General features: G+C 42.4%; 1 protein-coding gene across 1 annotated transcript in view; it reads left to right on the plus strand.

Moving 5' to 3' along the window:
* The window catches only part of SAMD13 (sterile alpha motif domain containing 13), a 46,368-nt gene that overhangs the window by 15,170 nt on the left and 15,201 nt on the right, over positions 1 to 15,997 (plus strand). The window contains exon 3 of the mRNA XM_075538504.1: positions 10,392 to 10,503. Within this exon, the coding sequence (XP_075394619.1) occupies positions 10,392 to 10,503 (112 nt within the window). The remainder of the gene's footprint in view (positions 1 to 10,391; positions 10,504 to 15,997) is intronic.

The following is a 15,997-nucleotide window of genomic DNA, read 5'->3' on the forward strand; positions in this document are numbered from 1 at the left end:
TTTAAATGATCATTGGTGTTAGGTTTTTTGTTTGCTTGCTTTCTGTTTGTGTTTTGAATTATTTTTTGTCTCTGCAATCCAGAATAGGTAGATGTATAGAAACAGTAACTGGATTAATAACTACCCAGGACTACGGCAGAAGAGGATGCGGGGAAAATGGGCACTAGCAAGAATGAGAAGAAAATGTTCTGAAACTGGTTGAATTGATGATGGCACAAATCTTAATATAATTAAATGATGAAATTTCATGACAGGTGAAGTATATGCCAATAAAATGATATTTTTTTCCTTAAAAATAAAAAAGGAAGGTGGCCATCTAAGCTCATCCAGGGGCATCCTTAGAAAAAAGGCCCGAAAATCTACTGCTTAAAAGTCACAGCTTTGAGAGCCCTGTGGAGTTCTACTCTGTGCACATGGGGTCTCCATGAGTCAGTATCTGCTCGATGGTCACTGGTAGTGGTACAGCAGGGCACACTGCCAATGCAGAGAAAGTCGACAGGAGGGTGTCCCCAACTGTCTGTGCACTTGCTCCTGTGCTGTTGCTCCTTGCACACACCTACTAAAGCCTTGCTTGCCTTGTTATGCTCATTTCATTTTGCAACCTCCTTTCTCCATCTCTGGATTCCTCTATTCCCTTATGGAATAAAGCAGGAAACAAGCATCACCTTCCTCTTCTCACTGTTGATTTGAGACTATACTCTTCACCATACGGAGTTCCTATCAAGTACATGGCTCATACATAGTAGGCAAGTTAAGAGTTAATTCTTGATTAGAGTAAAAGATTAGTTGCAGGTAGTAGAACGGGTGTGTTTTAAAACAAGTGGAAGATCCTAGACATGATTTGGAGTGACCAAACTGTGGATTTGGGGAAAACACAGGGTGTTGTCCAGTTGGATTTCAGAAGACTGGAATAGGAAGGAAGCATCAAAGGTTACATTTGAGGCAAGCCTCTGACTGCCAAGATGCAGAAGAAGAGTGCTCTGAGTTCCTCGCGTTCCCCCACGGCCGTGCTTCAGCTAGATGCAGGCAGCGGTACCCCTCTGAATATCCAAAGTGGAAAAGCATCCTGTCAAGCTCCTTTGAAGCATCCCCTCTCGTTTGGAGCCCTGTAGGTGGAGTTCTGTTTGTTAGCATGAAGGGAGAGGGAGAAAGGATAAGGTAAAACTAAACCTCATTTGGTTGGATCTTTCTTAACCATGTCACAAGCAAAGAGATAGATATTAATGTATTAGAATCAATTAAATTGCCATTAGCCAAAGGTTGTTTTAAGACAGGAGACAAAGAATAGGTTAATTTGATTTTGAAAATAAGTTCTAAAGATCAATGCAGCAACCAGTTATAGTGCACTTCTGAAGATAAAGTAACGGATTATTTTTATAAAAGGAGAGATGTGACAAACATATCATTATAGTATGTTAACTAGTACCATATATACGCCAGTATAAGCTGACCCGAATATCAGCTGAGGCACCTGATTTTACCACAAAAATCGCACAAAAATGTGCTGAAAAACTCGGCTTATACATGAGTATATATGGAAATCTAAAATCACTTGTGCTCTGAACTTTAAAGCAAGAATGCAATGAAAGAATAAAATGCAGCTCTGACATTGCATATGGATTATATTTATTTTGATCATTCCTTTGATCAATCCTTAGCATCCTTAATATCTTCAACAACAACAAAAAAACCCAACCCAAAACAAATAAACGAAAATTCAAACCTACTGCCATTGTGTTGATGCTGACTCATAGTGACCCTGTAGGAGAGGGTAGAACTGCCCTTGTGAGTTACCGATACTGTAACTTGTTACAGGAATAGAAAGTCCCATCTTTCTCCTGAGGAGCAGTTGGTGATTTTGAACTGCTAACCTTGTGGGTCGCAGGCCAGTATGTAGCTACTATGCCACCAGGGCTCCTCTGTAATGTCCTAAATATTATGAAATTTATACCTGGTTTATTTGGAGAAGAGTTTTAATCATTTCCCATTTGCCCTTACTGATTCTTATAAACTCTCAAGAAGAAACCACAAAACTCACTGCCATTGAGTCAAGTCAACTCATTGTGACCCTACAAGATAGGGTAGAAGTGCCCTGTGGGTTGTACAGTCTATAGACAGCCCCATCTGTCTCGTAGAGTGGCCGGTGGTTTCAAACTGTTGAATTTACAGTTAGCAGCTGAACACATAAGCCAGGACTTCATGTGTGATGCATATCTTAAGTTTAGAATGAAAAGAAAACAGACTTGCAGTTAACACTTAAAATTATAATGTGCCAGCATGAAAACACTCATAACACGGCCCCAAATCATCTGCATACATCTGCCAAATGTGTTATTTGTTGCATTTCTATCCCCATGCGTGTGTTCCCCTAAACGCAAACAAACAAAACCCACTGCCTTCAGTTTGAGTCAGATTTGGAGTGAGCCTGTAGGGCAGAGGAGAGCGGTTCAGTCGTCCGGTTCCCAGGGCTGTAAATCTTTACGGAAATAGACGGTCTACGGATCCCTACACAAAGCAGCTGGCAGTTTCCACCCACCAGCATTTCAGTTAACAGCCCAACTGCTTCACCTGCCATGCCTCCAGGGTCCTTTGGTGTCTCTCGAGCTTTCTTTTTAAATTGAGTGATTGTTTAATTAAGAGAGTTATTTCCTTTTGCTTGATGCCATTCAGTCAGTTCAAATCCTAGTTCATTCAACTCAACAGAATGAAATACTGCCCAGGACTAATATATAATCATCATTGTTGAAGCCACTGTGTCCATCCATCTCATTGAGGGCTTCTTTTTCTTTTTAATCATTTTATTGGGGCTCATACAATTCTTATCACAATACATACATACATTCATTGTGTCAAGCACATATGTACATTTGTTGCCATCATCATTCTCAAAACATTTGCCTTCCACTTGAGCCCTTAATATCGGCTCCTCATTTTCCCCTCTCCCTCCCTACTCACCCCTCCCTCACGAACACTTCATAATTAATAAATTATTATTATTTTGTCATATGTTACACTATCCGATGCCCCTCCCCCTGTTGTACATCCCCCAGGGAGGAGGCCATACGTAGATTCTTGTAATCGGTTCCCCCTTCCACCCCACAGTCCCTCCTGAGGACTTATTTTTCAATGACTCTCCTATACCAGTCCATTTAGCTTACTAATACACAGGACATCAAGATTTATTTGTTCCGCTGAACTTTTTATGACTTACAACTTTCTCTAGATTCACACTTTGTACATTCCAAGTTCTGATTCTTCATGGTTGTTTCTTCTCATTTTGCACCGTGCCACATCAGCAAGTACAGATCCTGAAAGCTTTTCTCTATTCACATCAAGATCAATTCTACTTTGAGGAAGCAGCTCTCTCCAGCTGTAGTTGGGTGACTTCCACCTCAGCTTCCAGCATCCACCAGGCTGATGCAGCACACGCCAGGATTCTGCTGCTCTTCATAAGGCTTTCACTGGCCAATTGCTACACCAAGAGGTTGCTAGGTCCTTCTCCCTAGTCTGTCTTAGTCGGGAAACTCCTCTGAACCCTGCCCACCATAGGTGACCTGCTGGTACCAGGCGCCCAGCTTCGAGCATCATCGCAACCTGTCAGCTACCAGAGTCTGACAGCTCACTTCACAGATGAGGGATGGAATTGTCTCCTAGCGTGAGCTATGCATGCATGATTTCATTTTGTCCATGTATGCAGGGATTAATAGATGATTAGGTTAAATAGAAACACTGATGTGATAGCTTGCTAGTTTTGTTTTTGTAATAAGGTAAAAAAACAAAATTATTTTAACAATCTGCACCTTAAAAGAGATTCCCTAAATTACCATTTTGAATACTAAGTATATGCTTATATTGTATATTAGAAACATCTTGCTGTAAGAATTGTGAATGGTAAATGCTAAGTGACAATGGCACTTTTACATCTGTTAACTCATTTGATCCGTGACAAATTAGTAGCCACAATGGAATCACCGATTGGGAGGAGTTTTAAACAGCACTGTGAAAATTCCTTCTGGAAGCTGACGTGCACACGTTATAAAAGCTACTTGGAGAGACATGTCCATTTATAGAACAGAGTGCCACAAAATTGGCCCTTGAGGAGATTTGTTGTTTTCCCAGAGGGCAAGGTGACACTTAAACTCTAACCTCCAAAATTTTCTATGATACTCTGGCTCCCCTTGTCTTCCCACCATCATGATCCATTAGCTAATCTTAAGCTTTCTCCTTAAAACTGCTGCTAAAAACATTGGAAGGACCCAGAAAATCATTCATCATACATTAACATAGACAACCAGAACGAGACAATGCGCTCCTGCACGTATGTGGCTCTGCAAGCCACCCACCTCCTCCCAGGGCCTACTTCAGTGTGGACGTGCTGCGCTAAATCCCTGCAATACTGGGCCCTTGGCGGTGTGCCTCGTCAACTGCACCTGGTTTCCCCTTACTTCTCGTGAGACTTCATTACTTCTGGAAGTGTTTACTCTCCCTTGCCAGATCCCCAGCTCCTTGGGGACAGAGCCCGTGCATTCTCCACCCTTTTAACGCGGTTGCGCTTAACGCAGTATGGAAACAGTAGACTTTCAGTAAATATTTCTTGAATCTGTGATTAACAGAAAAAGCATAGCACTGGAGTCAAGTGTACCTGGGTTCTTAAGCCTGGCTTTATCATTGTGTGATTTGAGGTGTGTCACCGAACCGTTCTTAGCCTTAGTTTACTCATCTCCAAAAGGGCATTGCAGGGGCCAGTCCACAGGATTTGAGAGGCTAATGTGTGAAAAGTGTATTGGAGTCTGGAAGTACTCTCGGGTGGGTAGCACATGAATTTAACAGACCATTGGTAGGTGCTGGAGAGTGACAGAGATGTAGGGCCATTCTTTGTTAGGCTCAAACTTAAATTCTCTCCCATCCAGTTGGTTCTTACTTATAGACACCCTATAAGACAGAGCAGAAATGCCCTCTGGTTTTCTAAGATTGTAACTCTAGTTTGGAGGTTCTAGGAGGAGAGTGTAGCTACTCATATACACTTGACCAAAGGAGAGTCCTCCTATCTGGGAAGGTCATCCACTTCCACAGAGCATGTGCAGCTTTGGGAGGGATGCACACAGAGTGCTGAGGGAGGAAGAGGACACCCGCCTAGCTAGCCAGATCAGCTGAATCAACCCTGGCCATCAATGGGGTGACAGATAATCGCAGCCAGGTTACCCTCACATCAAGTTTATAACTCTTTGTGGTAGTAGAAAGTTCACCTTTTTCTGATATGAGGGTCTAATGAAATTTTTTTAAGTTAATTTGCTTCTAGGATTGAATTTAGGTGGGTCAGTCATTAAATGTGTTCCCTGTTTTCTAAGCCTTTGCCTTCTCTGGGTGGATTCCCTCACCCAGAGCATGGGAGGACTCTGTTTGGAATTTCTCTTCTTTATGGTACACTGCCAACAGTTAGTCAATAGATCTACTCTGTGCTGCACTTTGAGTACTTTAAGGATTATGGAAATTATCATTTTATTTTCTAGAAGAATAAGAATCGGGAAAGCCTTGCATACTCAAATTACATTATAACATGTGTTCTTATTACTGTCAAATTGTGACTCTTTATGAGGAAAGGCAGCAAACTGAAGTCAACCACAGAGAGATCAATTACAGATGTTTCCTGGGAATCCTCTAGGCTCACAGGAAGATAGGTGTTATTCTGAAGGGAATCCCCAATGTCTTCCCATGATTGCCTATGTTAATGGGATGATGGAAAAATCCAGATTGTGGATAGTCTTTAAAAACTTGAGTTGGTGTTAATTTTAAATATAATTTTTGGTTTCAAAATAGATAATCAAATACTTGGTCATGTTTGAGTGAAATTTTATTTTGTCCACAATAAATATTGCCTATTAAGTGGGAAGTGTATATCTATGCATAAGTGTGTATGTATGTGTGTGTGTGTGTACATGAGGATGTATGCAGCATTGTCAGATTCACAGCCTCTATTCCCAAAATGGAAAACACCTTTTACTAGTAAGCACTGACTATAAATGTTTTAAGACAAATATGACTGCCACCTGATCAGTGGCTCCCTTTTTCTTTGACTATGACAAAGCCATATTATTATTAGTGTCCTGTTATGAGCAAAACATTTTGCTGGGAGTGAAGCTTAAGAATGGCTAGACCATTGACTTTTGGATGCTTGAAGACCTTCAGAAATCCCCAAATTTGTGAAATGTCCTTGAAAGTAACATGAATCTTTTCAACATTTGCTACATCTTCCCAAGGCTTAGTTTTAGGCCTATCTTTTCTCACCTCTACCAAGGTTTTGGTTACCATCTAAATAGCTCTGTCTCCCAAGTGTCTTATCTCTAGCCCACTCCTATGCTTTGAATTTGGGATTCACTTGTTGTTAGGTGCTGCCAAGTTGATGCTGACTCTTGGCAACCTAATGTAAAGCACGTGAAGCACTGTTGCCCAGTCCTACTCCATCTTCACAGCGGTAAGTATGTTTGAGCCCATTCTTACAGTCACTGTGTCAATCGACCCCATTGGGGTTTTCCTCCCTGATGGATTCTGTTCATTCCAAGAAGAATAAGAAAACCCTTACTTCCCCAAATTACAATATAGCACGTGTTATTATTGCTATTCGCCAGCACTGGGACCTTCCTGAAAACATGTCCAGAGTAAGCAAATGGAAGCCATCCACTTTAAGAAGCATTTTTTATGTACTTCGTCCAAGCCAGTGTTGTTTGGGCTGGCACCTCATGATAGACCCAGTATTCTTTACCCATACCATAATTCAAGACTTTGGTCATCTTTGAGTGCTCAACTTTTGCAAGCATATAAGGTGATTGACTATCATGGCTTGTGTCATGTGCATCTTAGTCATCAAGGTGGCTGCTTTGCTTTTTAGGATTCTAAAGAGATAGTTCCCAATGTAATACATTGTTTGATTTTCTGACTGCACTGGTTATTGATCCAAGTAAAATTAATTCTTGATAACTTCAAGCTTTTCTCCATTTATCAAGATGCTACTTATTGATCCACTTGTGAGAATTTTTTTCCCTTTATGTTGAGGTGTAATCCATACTGAAGTCTGTAATCTTAACCAGCAAATGCTTCAAGTCGTCTTAACTTTCAGCAAGCAAGGTTCTTTCTGTCCTCCGTGGCTGCAGTTTGTCAAAGAGTCTTCCTCCATTCCTGATGACCCATTCTTACTCATATAACCTAGCTTATTGGATTGTTTGCTCAGTATACAGACTGAGTAATTATGACAAAAGGATAAAGCCTTGGCACACATATACATATTTTTTACTTTGAATCATACAGGACCCCCTTTTTCTGTTTGAACAACCATCTCTTGGCTTACATACAGGTTTTCATCCTTTGCAAAGGTATCCAAAATTTCTTATGATCCATATAGTTGAATGCCTTCCATAGTTAATAATATACAGGAAAACCTTTCTGGTATGCTCTGCTTTCAGCCAAGATCTACCTGACATCTTCAATAATATCCCATGTTTCATGCCATGTTCCTTTGAAGCTGGAATCTTAAAGCTCTATTCGAATGTCACTGGTACCACAAATTTAGTGTATTGAGTGAAGTCGTGTGCTACCCTTCCAGTGAAGATAATATCATCTATCCTGTTCCAAAAATGGGATACCTAAACTCTGTCTTTGGCTCGCCAATCTCCTTCATTCTCCATGTCATGCTAATTTTTGCTTACTAAATATCTTCAAAATCCGCACAGTTTTCTCTTTGTCCATAGCGGCCTCTCTAATATGAGACACTGTAATCTGTTGCTTGAATGGCTGAATAGACTTCTAACTGGTAGCCTTTATTCTTCTCTTGTTTCTGTACAATACCCTCTTTTTCAAAATGTGAATCTGCTTGGTCACTCTTTTTTTTTAAAGTAAGATTATTCAACAGCTTCTTATTGCTCTTAGACAAAAATTCAGAATCCTTAATGTGGCCTTTGGGACCTGCGTGATTTCTTTGCTCTACATAGCCCTTTCTGGAATAACCTTCACCTGACATTTACATACAGATAGCTCCTAGCTGCATATAGTTAGACTTCACCTCAAATGAAATGTCTACAAAAAAACCTCCCCTAGCCTTCTGTATCCAAGTGTACCAGCCTTCCCTAGCATTGTCTGCTTGTTCCTCATACCATTTACCACAATATGCAGGTAGACATTTGATGATTGTCTGATTATTTGGCTGATGTCTATTCCCTGGCTCGAAGATGGGCTAGGTTTTATCCTAAAGAATCTTCTAAACCAGATTAAGCTATTTGGAACTTACCTTATGGCCAAAAGGAAGCATTTTAAGCAGACGCACAATGGGATGAGACAAATCCTTAACTTGGATGGGGTGTCTAGAAATGCTAGAAAACGAGCAAGTCTTGTGGTGAAGAGGTTAAGATAGGAGGCTACACAGTAAACCACAGGATTGGAACAAAATAAATGACAGCATTTGGTGGATAAAATGGGACAGATTCAAGGGCTTTGGGGGGATATATTGATTGATATAAGTAACAGACAAGGGAGGAGATTACCCTGCGATTCTGGTTTGGAGTAGTGAGTAGCAGGTGATGACATTTACTTGGGAAAACTGGTGATGAATGGGTTTGGGGAGGAGGGAGATGGAGCACAGGAGGCAATTTCGCACTAGGCATGCTGGGCCAAAAGCACATGACAAGAACCCGAGTGGAAGTACAAGTGGGCTCTTGTGTATATGACCCAAGGGGGAGATTTCAGTAACTGTACTCAAGGAGGCAAATGAGATCATCCAGAGGAAGAGTTGAGTGAAAAGGCCCTAAACCAGAGGCTAAATCAAAATTCTGGGAGGCATCTGATAAGGAGATGCCTGGTTGTTCTTTTCTTAGACAAACAACAGTAACTTTTCTCAGGCAACCTTCTCTGCCTGGAAAAATGAAATATATTTCCCAAACACCAAATAAATTTTTTCCAAGCAGCTTCCCCTGACCTGACCCCTCCCTTCCCCTCTTTTCCACCTTCTCACTCATACAATGTAGAACATACCAGCCCTTCCTTGTAGCGCTTATGTTTCCTGCACCCTCTCTATCATAACACCTGTAACAATTTGATACTCATGAATTATGTGCCAGGGAGTCTTATCACTATTGCCTTCCATGTGTAAATGTTTATTATTTATTGATTGCATGTACTAAATAGATGCCTGTAAAGAAGGATTGTCTTCGTAGAAAACATGCTTTATAAGTCAGTCACAGACTTGTGATCTGATCGATTGCTACCATTTTACAGGAGGGAAACTGAAGGAGTTCAAAGTCCAGCGTCACCAAGTCAGTGAGTGACAGAGCCAAACCTGGACTGAGTCCTTCCAGCTGAAATTATGTTGAAGAGATCCCTTGACTTGATTAGGCATAAACAAGTTATATAAAATAGAAACCAGCCAAATACTTCTGAACAGAAGTAAAGCACAGTTACACTAACTGGAGAGCTTTGCCATTCTTTTTCTTTCCCACGTCTCCTGCCCTCCTCTGCCAAGCAAGTGAGGGAAGTTAGCCACAGACCCTCTCAACAGGTGCTTGATTATCATACATACAACCATTTGAGAAATAGCAGTTGCATTTGTACTAGTGTTCTTGATGACGATGATGTTCAGTGCCATCGAGTTGGTTTTGACCCATAGCAACCCTGTGCACCACAGAACAAATCCTGCATGGTGCTTGATGTTAGGAATAATAAAATGAGAACTGGCTCAGGCTGTTGGCCTGTTGGCCTGAGGTGGGAAGGCTGTCTAATTAGCAAAGGTCATCCTAATAGGCCTGTCCTATGGTACACATTAGAATAAAATACACTGTGCTTTGTAATACATATTAGAATAAAGTTCTAGAATAACTTAGAACAGCTTATAACAAAAGCATTTGTCTGGTGGGTCTAAAAAGTGCCCAATAGAGGAGGCGGCGTCAGAACCAGAGATGGTAGCATTTGTTAGATGCAGGCAAGTAAAGGCCCAGGGCCATGGAAGGGCCTGGGATAGCATGACTTTGGCACTGGATGGATAGCCGTGGGGCTAATAAAGGGAGAAAAGGAGAACTGTATTGATCCATGTTGTCAAGAGCCTAGTGTTCTTGCCACTGAAGTAGAAGTATGGCTATCATTCTGGACCACCAGAAGTTGCTCTCATTGTCACTGGATAAAAAGTCTGTCCCTGAGGAAATACTGTATATAAAAGGTCTAATAGTTTAATACGAAAGCAATCACTGAGCTAACGAGAGCAATGATCACTTGAGCCCAAGAAACACAAAAATGATTATAGTCCCAAGGGAGGCAGTCTGGGGTCTGGGCCTTGAGGGAAACGAGGGTCATGGCTTCAGTGAATTGGAACGAATGTGTGGTCTACTACAACCTCTGCCGTGCTTGTTTTGTAGTTCCATGGAGAATGGAAGGCCACCCGACCCTGCAGACTGGGCTGTGATAGATGTCGTCAACTATTTCCGAACAGTGGGATTTGAGGAGCAAGCTAGAGCTTTTCAAGAACAGGTAAGTCAGTCCAATGGTGATGGACCTGTCCGCTTACCTGTCGGCCGAGGGAAGAAGGGCATGAGGAAGGAGCAGTGAGAGACGGGACTGGTGCCCTTGTTCTTCCACATCCTCCACTTTACTCCTGCTGATGCCAGGACTGCAGCGGTTGCTGGGGCTGGGAAAGGGAGGGTGAAAGTTACAGATTAATGACTCTCTTGCAAGAAAGACAGCCCAAAGCCCTAGACATGGTCACCGCTGCGGAGAGGAGGGATATAGTGCATTTGTAGCTGCATCTTGGCAAAAGCCGCCGCCGCCGCTGCTGCAGGGGAGCAGGGACCTCGGGCGGACAGCTCTGTCCTCAACGGAAACCCATTAGAAAGTGGAAAATAGAGGTAGGGATGAGGCTGAAGAGGCTTGAGCAAGAAGGGGCAAATTGAGGAACACATTGTGTTCTACAAGAGCTAGCTCTGTAGAAAAAGCTTTTCTCTCTGTTAATGAAGGCAGTAGTCTCTTAAACACCAACTTTGTTTTTCTAATTTTATAATACCGTTGAAGGAGCTATAGACCAGAGAGGCTGATCTGACTGCTTGTTCTACATTCCTTCTGCTGTTTATTATTCTGTTGTGTGATTGGCTGCCTGATCTGAGTTTGAATAAAATAATGTTTTCTAGTATTGGATTTGCCAATCAGTAGCTTTCCTCCAAATAAATTCTTGTGTATTTCCTATGTTGGTTTGGAAAATTAGCCAAAATAACAGCTTAAATGACTTCATATCCACGAGAACAACTAAAATTAGAAAGACTGATAAGCTCCAGAAGTTCATGAAGCTCTGGAGCAGCCGGAACTCCCACAAAGTGTTGGTGGGAAGGTAAAGCAGGCTCATACATCTCCACGACCCAGCAATGTCACCCCGGGGCATTACCCAGGGAGAAGGAAAAGATATGACCACAAAGTGATTTGTACAGGATTGTTCTTAGGAGCTTTCATTTGTACTGTGGAAAATTAGCACAAGCAAAAATACCTCGAAACTGGAAACCCAGGTGTCCATCAGTAGGAGAGTAAATGTGCCGAAACCAAGCGAACGAGCCAGGTGGCTTCAAGTCAATTCCTGTCCCTGCCGGCCCCATGTGTGCACAGTAGACCTGCTGCAGGGGGGTTTCCAACGCGGTGACCTTTCTGAAGCAGATGGCTAGGCCTTTCTATTGAGGCACTTCTGGACGGCTGCAGAGCACCACACTTCCAGTGAGCAGTCAAATGCCTAGCCATTTGCACCTCTCCAAGGAATGTGGACACAAATAAGTGAACCACTGATATTTACAATAGCATGGCTAAATCTCAAAAATAAGTGGAGTGATAGAAGCCTTACAAAGATACTGAATGGTTCCGTTGACAAGTTTTAGAAGAGGAAAGGACTCAATAGTGGAAGGAAATGGAAACACGAGTTGCCTCTGATGGGAACATAGGAGGGTGCGGGAATGAGCGAGCTCTCCAGGCGAGGGCGCTTCTCAATAAGGGTGCAGGTTACAGGTGGAGGCAATGGCCACTGTGTGTCCACAGTTGTATGGGCATTTCGTTCACTTAAGATCTGTGCATTACATATCTCAGTCATTGTACCTCCAATGGAAAAGAATGGCCAACACATACAGAGAAATTGCAAGCTGATGTAGTTAGGGAGAAATATAATACTGTGTATAGCTTTCTTTGAAATCTATTTTTAAAACGAGGGACTGATGGCTGACTGGAAAGATGACTAGAGGGATAGATGTGTGGCGGAGTAAGTGCACTAAAATATTGATTGGAAAATCTACATGATGGGAATATAGGTGCTTAGCTCTGTAAATATTCTGTACAAATTTTCCTCTTGTTTGAGAATTTTTATTATAAAAAGACTAGGAGACAGAGGATGATTTAAGATATGAAAATAATCTATAATTTATCATTGGTTCCTGAGGGAGGGCAGGAGAGGGAGGGGAAAAGTGGGGAGCAGATATCAAGGGTTCAAGTAGAAAGAAAATGCTTTGAAAATGATGATGGCAGCATATGTAAAAATGTGCTTCACACATGGATGATTATATAGATTGTGATAAGAGATGTAAGAGCCCCCAATAAAAGTATTTAATTAAAAAAATAAATAAAGATCAAAAACAAAAAGGCTAGAGATAAACCACAGCCTTGTTTGGGAAATAGCCGGTGGACCTACTGGAACAGATTTCATTTTAGTTTTTATTGTATAATCCCATTTATGCCACTGCAGTTGAGATTATTGTATAATGCCATTTATGTCAGTGCAGTTGAGTAGCTCCTTTTTAAACTTGAGTTTAAGAATACTGTGAAAAGTTAGCACAAAAAGGGACTGACTGAACTAACTGGTCTTTTGGCCAGATTCCCAACCATGCAGGTCCTCCAGGTTGAGCTTTGGTTCCGACTCTTCTGGGGCACACACCCAAGACTGGGGTGGACATGGGCAGAGCTTCCATGGACCTTGCAGATTCTGTGCAGACCTTGCTCTGCACAGAGAAAGGAGTAATCTTGTTAACGGGGAGCAAACTCTCCGAAGGCCTGTCGCAAACATCAGAAGGGGAAAGGAGTTTCTGTGTTGAGCGTGCCGGTTCAGAGCCTGAGAAATGAATCCTCAGGGGACGGGGACTTCACAAACATAGCCCGGCAGCTGAAATGTCTTCTTTCTCGTGGAAGGATTAGAACACGGGGGGAGTGGCAAACTTGAGTTGTTCTCGAATATTTCTTCCACTATGAGACCCCCATCAGGTTTCTCTCTTCACTTTAAGGGAGGTAGATGGGGAGAAGGGAGGCCCGGTTCAGAGTCAGGTGACCAAGGCAGCGTAGGTACCGTGATTTTCATGAAGGAGGAGGAGCAGGCCCTCTCCCTTCCCCTCTCATCATCATGGTACAGGGTTTGTTTCACCACCAAGGGTCTTCCCGCCATTGCCCCTGCAGTCTCCCCGCAGTTGGCAATCATTCACCGGATACAGCCTGCCGGGGATGACTTCAGACCTCAGGCAACCAGAGCGCAACCCCAGACGTGTCACACTTCTGGGTCATAGCTCTGGAGAGCAATCAGAGTGTGTATGGTTTTAAATCCTTTACCCTGCCACTTTGTGGCTCTGAAAAGGGCAGGGCCTAAAGGGCAGCTCAGTGACCAGTGATCTAGGGAGCTTATGCTGCATGACTTCATGACTGAGATTGCTGCCAGACACATCCACCATCAGATGGGCCAGCTTTCAGGAGAGTGCCTGTCCTTACATTCTGGTCTCACAGTACATTACTGGATGCTGTGTTGGTGTAGCAACCAGACTCAGATCTAGCTTTCTAGCCATGTGCCCTAGGAAGATGTTAGTCCACTGAGCAAGATTTGTCCAAAGGGCAGGAATGGTTTCCTGTCTTCCTGGGGGATGGAGGCACAGCTGTATTAAGCTGGTAATCTTTGCATAACCTCCTTTTCCCTCTGAAGGCATAGTTTTGAATTGTGCAGGCAGGCAGCTTAATTATCTTCTTCTAGTTTACCCCCAGCAAACCTGTTTCCAAGTCTCCGCTGTGCCACCCAACTACAAGCCTAAAGAACTATCACGCCAAGTAGAAAGACCTAAATCCCTGCACAGCCTCTTGTGAGTGGCCCAGTGTCAATAGTGTGTCTGGGACTTGGATTATTTTACTGTTCTAATCAGTCTCCTTTGATTGACAATGATGTCTCTCTACCTCAGTTGACCTGTAGTGTCTGTCACCAAGGCTGAAACTGTTCACTCTGTGAAACAGCTTGTCCAGTAGGGAGTCCGGTTTGCTGGCCTCATTAAAATGGTACCCCAACTAGGTTTTTTTGGCCCCTTAAGAGCAGGAGGCAGTGGGAATCCTTCCTAGAGAAAGCAATGGGTGAGTGTTTACAGAGCACAGAAGCTACAGATTATGCTCATGATCATAGGGATTTATTAGGGAATTTAACAGATTACAAGCCAGGAACAGAAATATTACGGATACAGTTCTTTGCTCTTCAGGATGGCTTCTCAGTTGTGCCAACAGGAAAGTCTCTCTGTCTGGTCCTTGACCCCACAGCCATGCTGCCCTTTGACCTCTTCCCTGCTTGGGAAAGTCTTACAAAGTTCCATTAGTGCTCTTAAATTCCATAAGGACACTCCACTCTGCCAGCCAGCCTCCTGAGCGAAGGCCCTCAGCTTTGCTGGTTCTGTGACTTGGGAGACCTCCACTCTGCGTGCCACTCTGCGTGCCACTGCGGGTCTCCATGGAGGATCTTAGATGCATTCCGCTCTTGGCTCTTTTTTCTTGAAGGTCGTAATATTCTCTGTCACTGCTCCTGAAATGGCTTGCTTTGTACGCAGAAGAAGAATAAAACTGACATCTCCAAGTTAGAGGCCTCTATATCTTATTGCATGCACTCCACCAGTCGCTTGGTGGGACTTACAAGGATTGTGGATAAAGAGTCACGACAAGCAATTTCATTCCATCTACACAGTGGCAGGGTGGCTACTTTGCCTAGTGCGTTCTTTCAGCCTATGGTGAATAATGTTAATGAGAACCAGAACTTGTCGTTTATTCTCTTAATTGACTTGTGGTCACTGATGATCCTGTACAATTTTCTCTCCTAGGACTCAGGTTTCTATAGTGACTGCTGAGTTCAACAAACACTTGATTGACCACCTTCCTGCTTTGAGCCAAAAAAATGCTCTTTTAAAACTGATTCTATTGAAGTAAGACTTTAATTCATGGTGCATGTCACAAACATGACTTGAGACCATAGGTTTTGTAAAGAGTGTGAATTACTTTGAGAGATGATAAAGAATTGGCACTTGTCTGTCATGTGGACTGGCTGGTTTTCAGAAGTCCACAGTGCCTCAGGAATTTGACTTTGTGAAGAGCTTTACTTTTAAGAAAGAACCTTTGACCCTGTTTACTTAAAAGCATCTTCCACCATCTCACAGAAAACGTTCAGGGAAAGTTGTGTTTTTTTAGACTTGAGAGCTAAATGAGCTACATTATCTGATGGAATCTGTTTCTATTGGTAGTGCTTTACTGCCAGGTAAGGGATTCTGACAACCCAGTAGATTAATTGCACCACCCGAAGCAAACCCTACTTGTAGGTCACAAAGACAATTCTGCCTGTTGCGATGTCATAGTCACTTAATTGTTATACCTCAGTCTGCTTACCACATCGATTCCAACTGCACATGAAGAAGATACAGATAAAGATCTTCTATTTAATCAGTCATATAATTTATGTTCAAGTTTTCTTGAACATAACAAGTGAGTGACATCAAGTTTATTTCTTGAACAAATGTATTTTGAGATTTTTCCCCCTCAGAAGATTGTGCAAAAATAATATACAACTTATGGTGATACATTAATTTTACTGTATAATCTCCTTGTATGGCAGAACAACATGAATGATAACACTATTTTACTCTCAAATGCCCATCTGGCATTTTAAACACTGATTTGAAGTGCAAAGATTGACACTTTATTGGGGGGGCACTTAACGCTTATT

Source organism: Tenrec ecaudatus, chromosome 1 (genome assembly GCF_050624435.1).
Source record: "Tenrec ecaudatus isolate mTenEca1 chromosome 1, mTenEca1.hap1, whole genome shotgun sequence".
Lineage (NCBI taxonomy): Eukaryota > Metazoa > Chordata > Mammalia > Afrosoricida > Tenrecidae > Tenrec > Tenrec ecaudatus.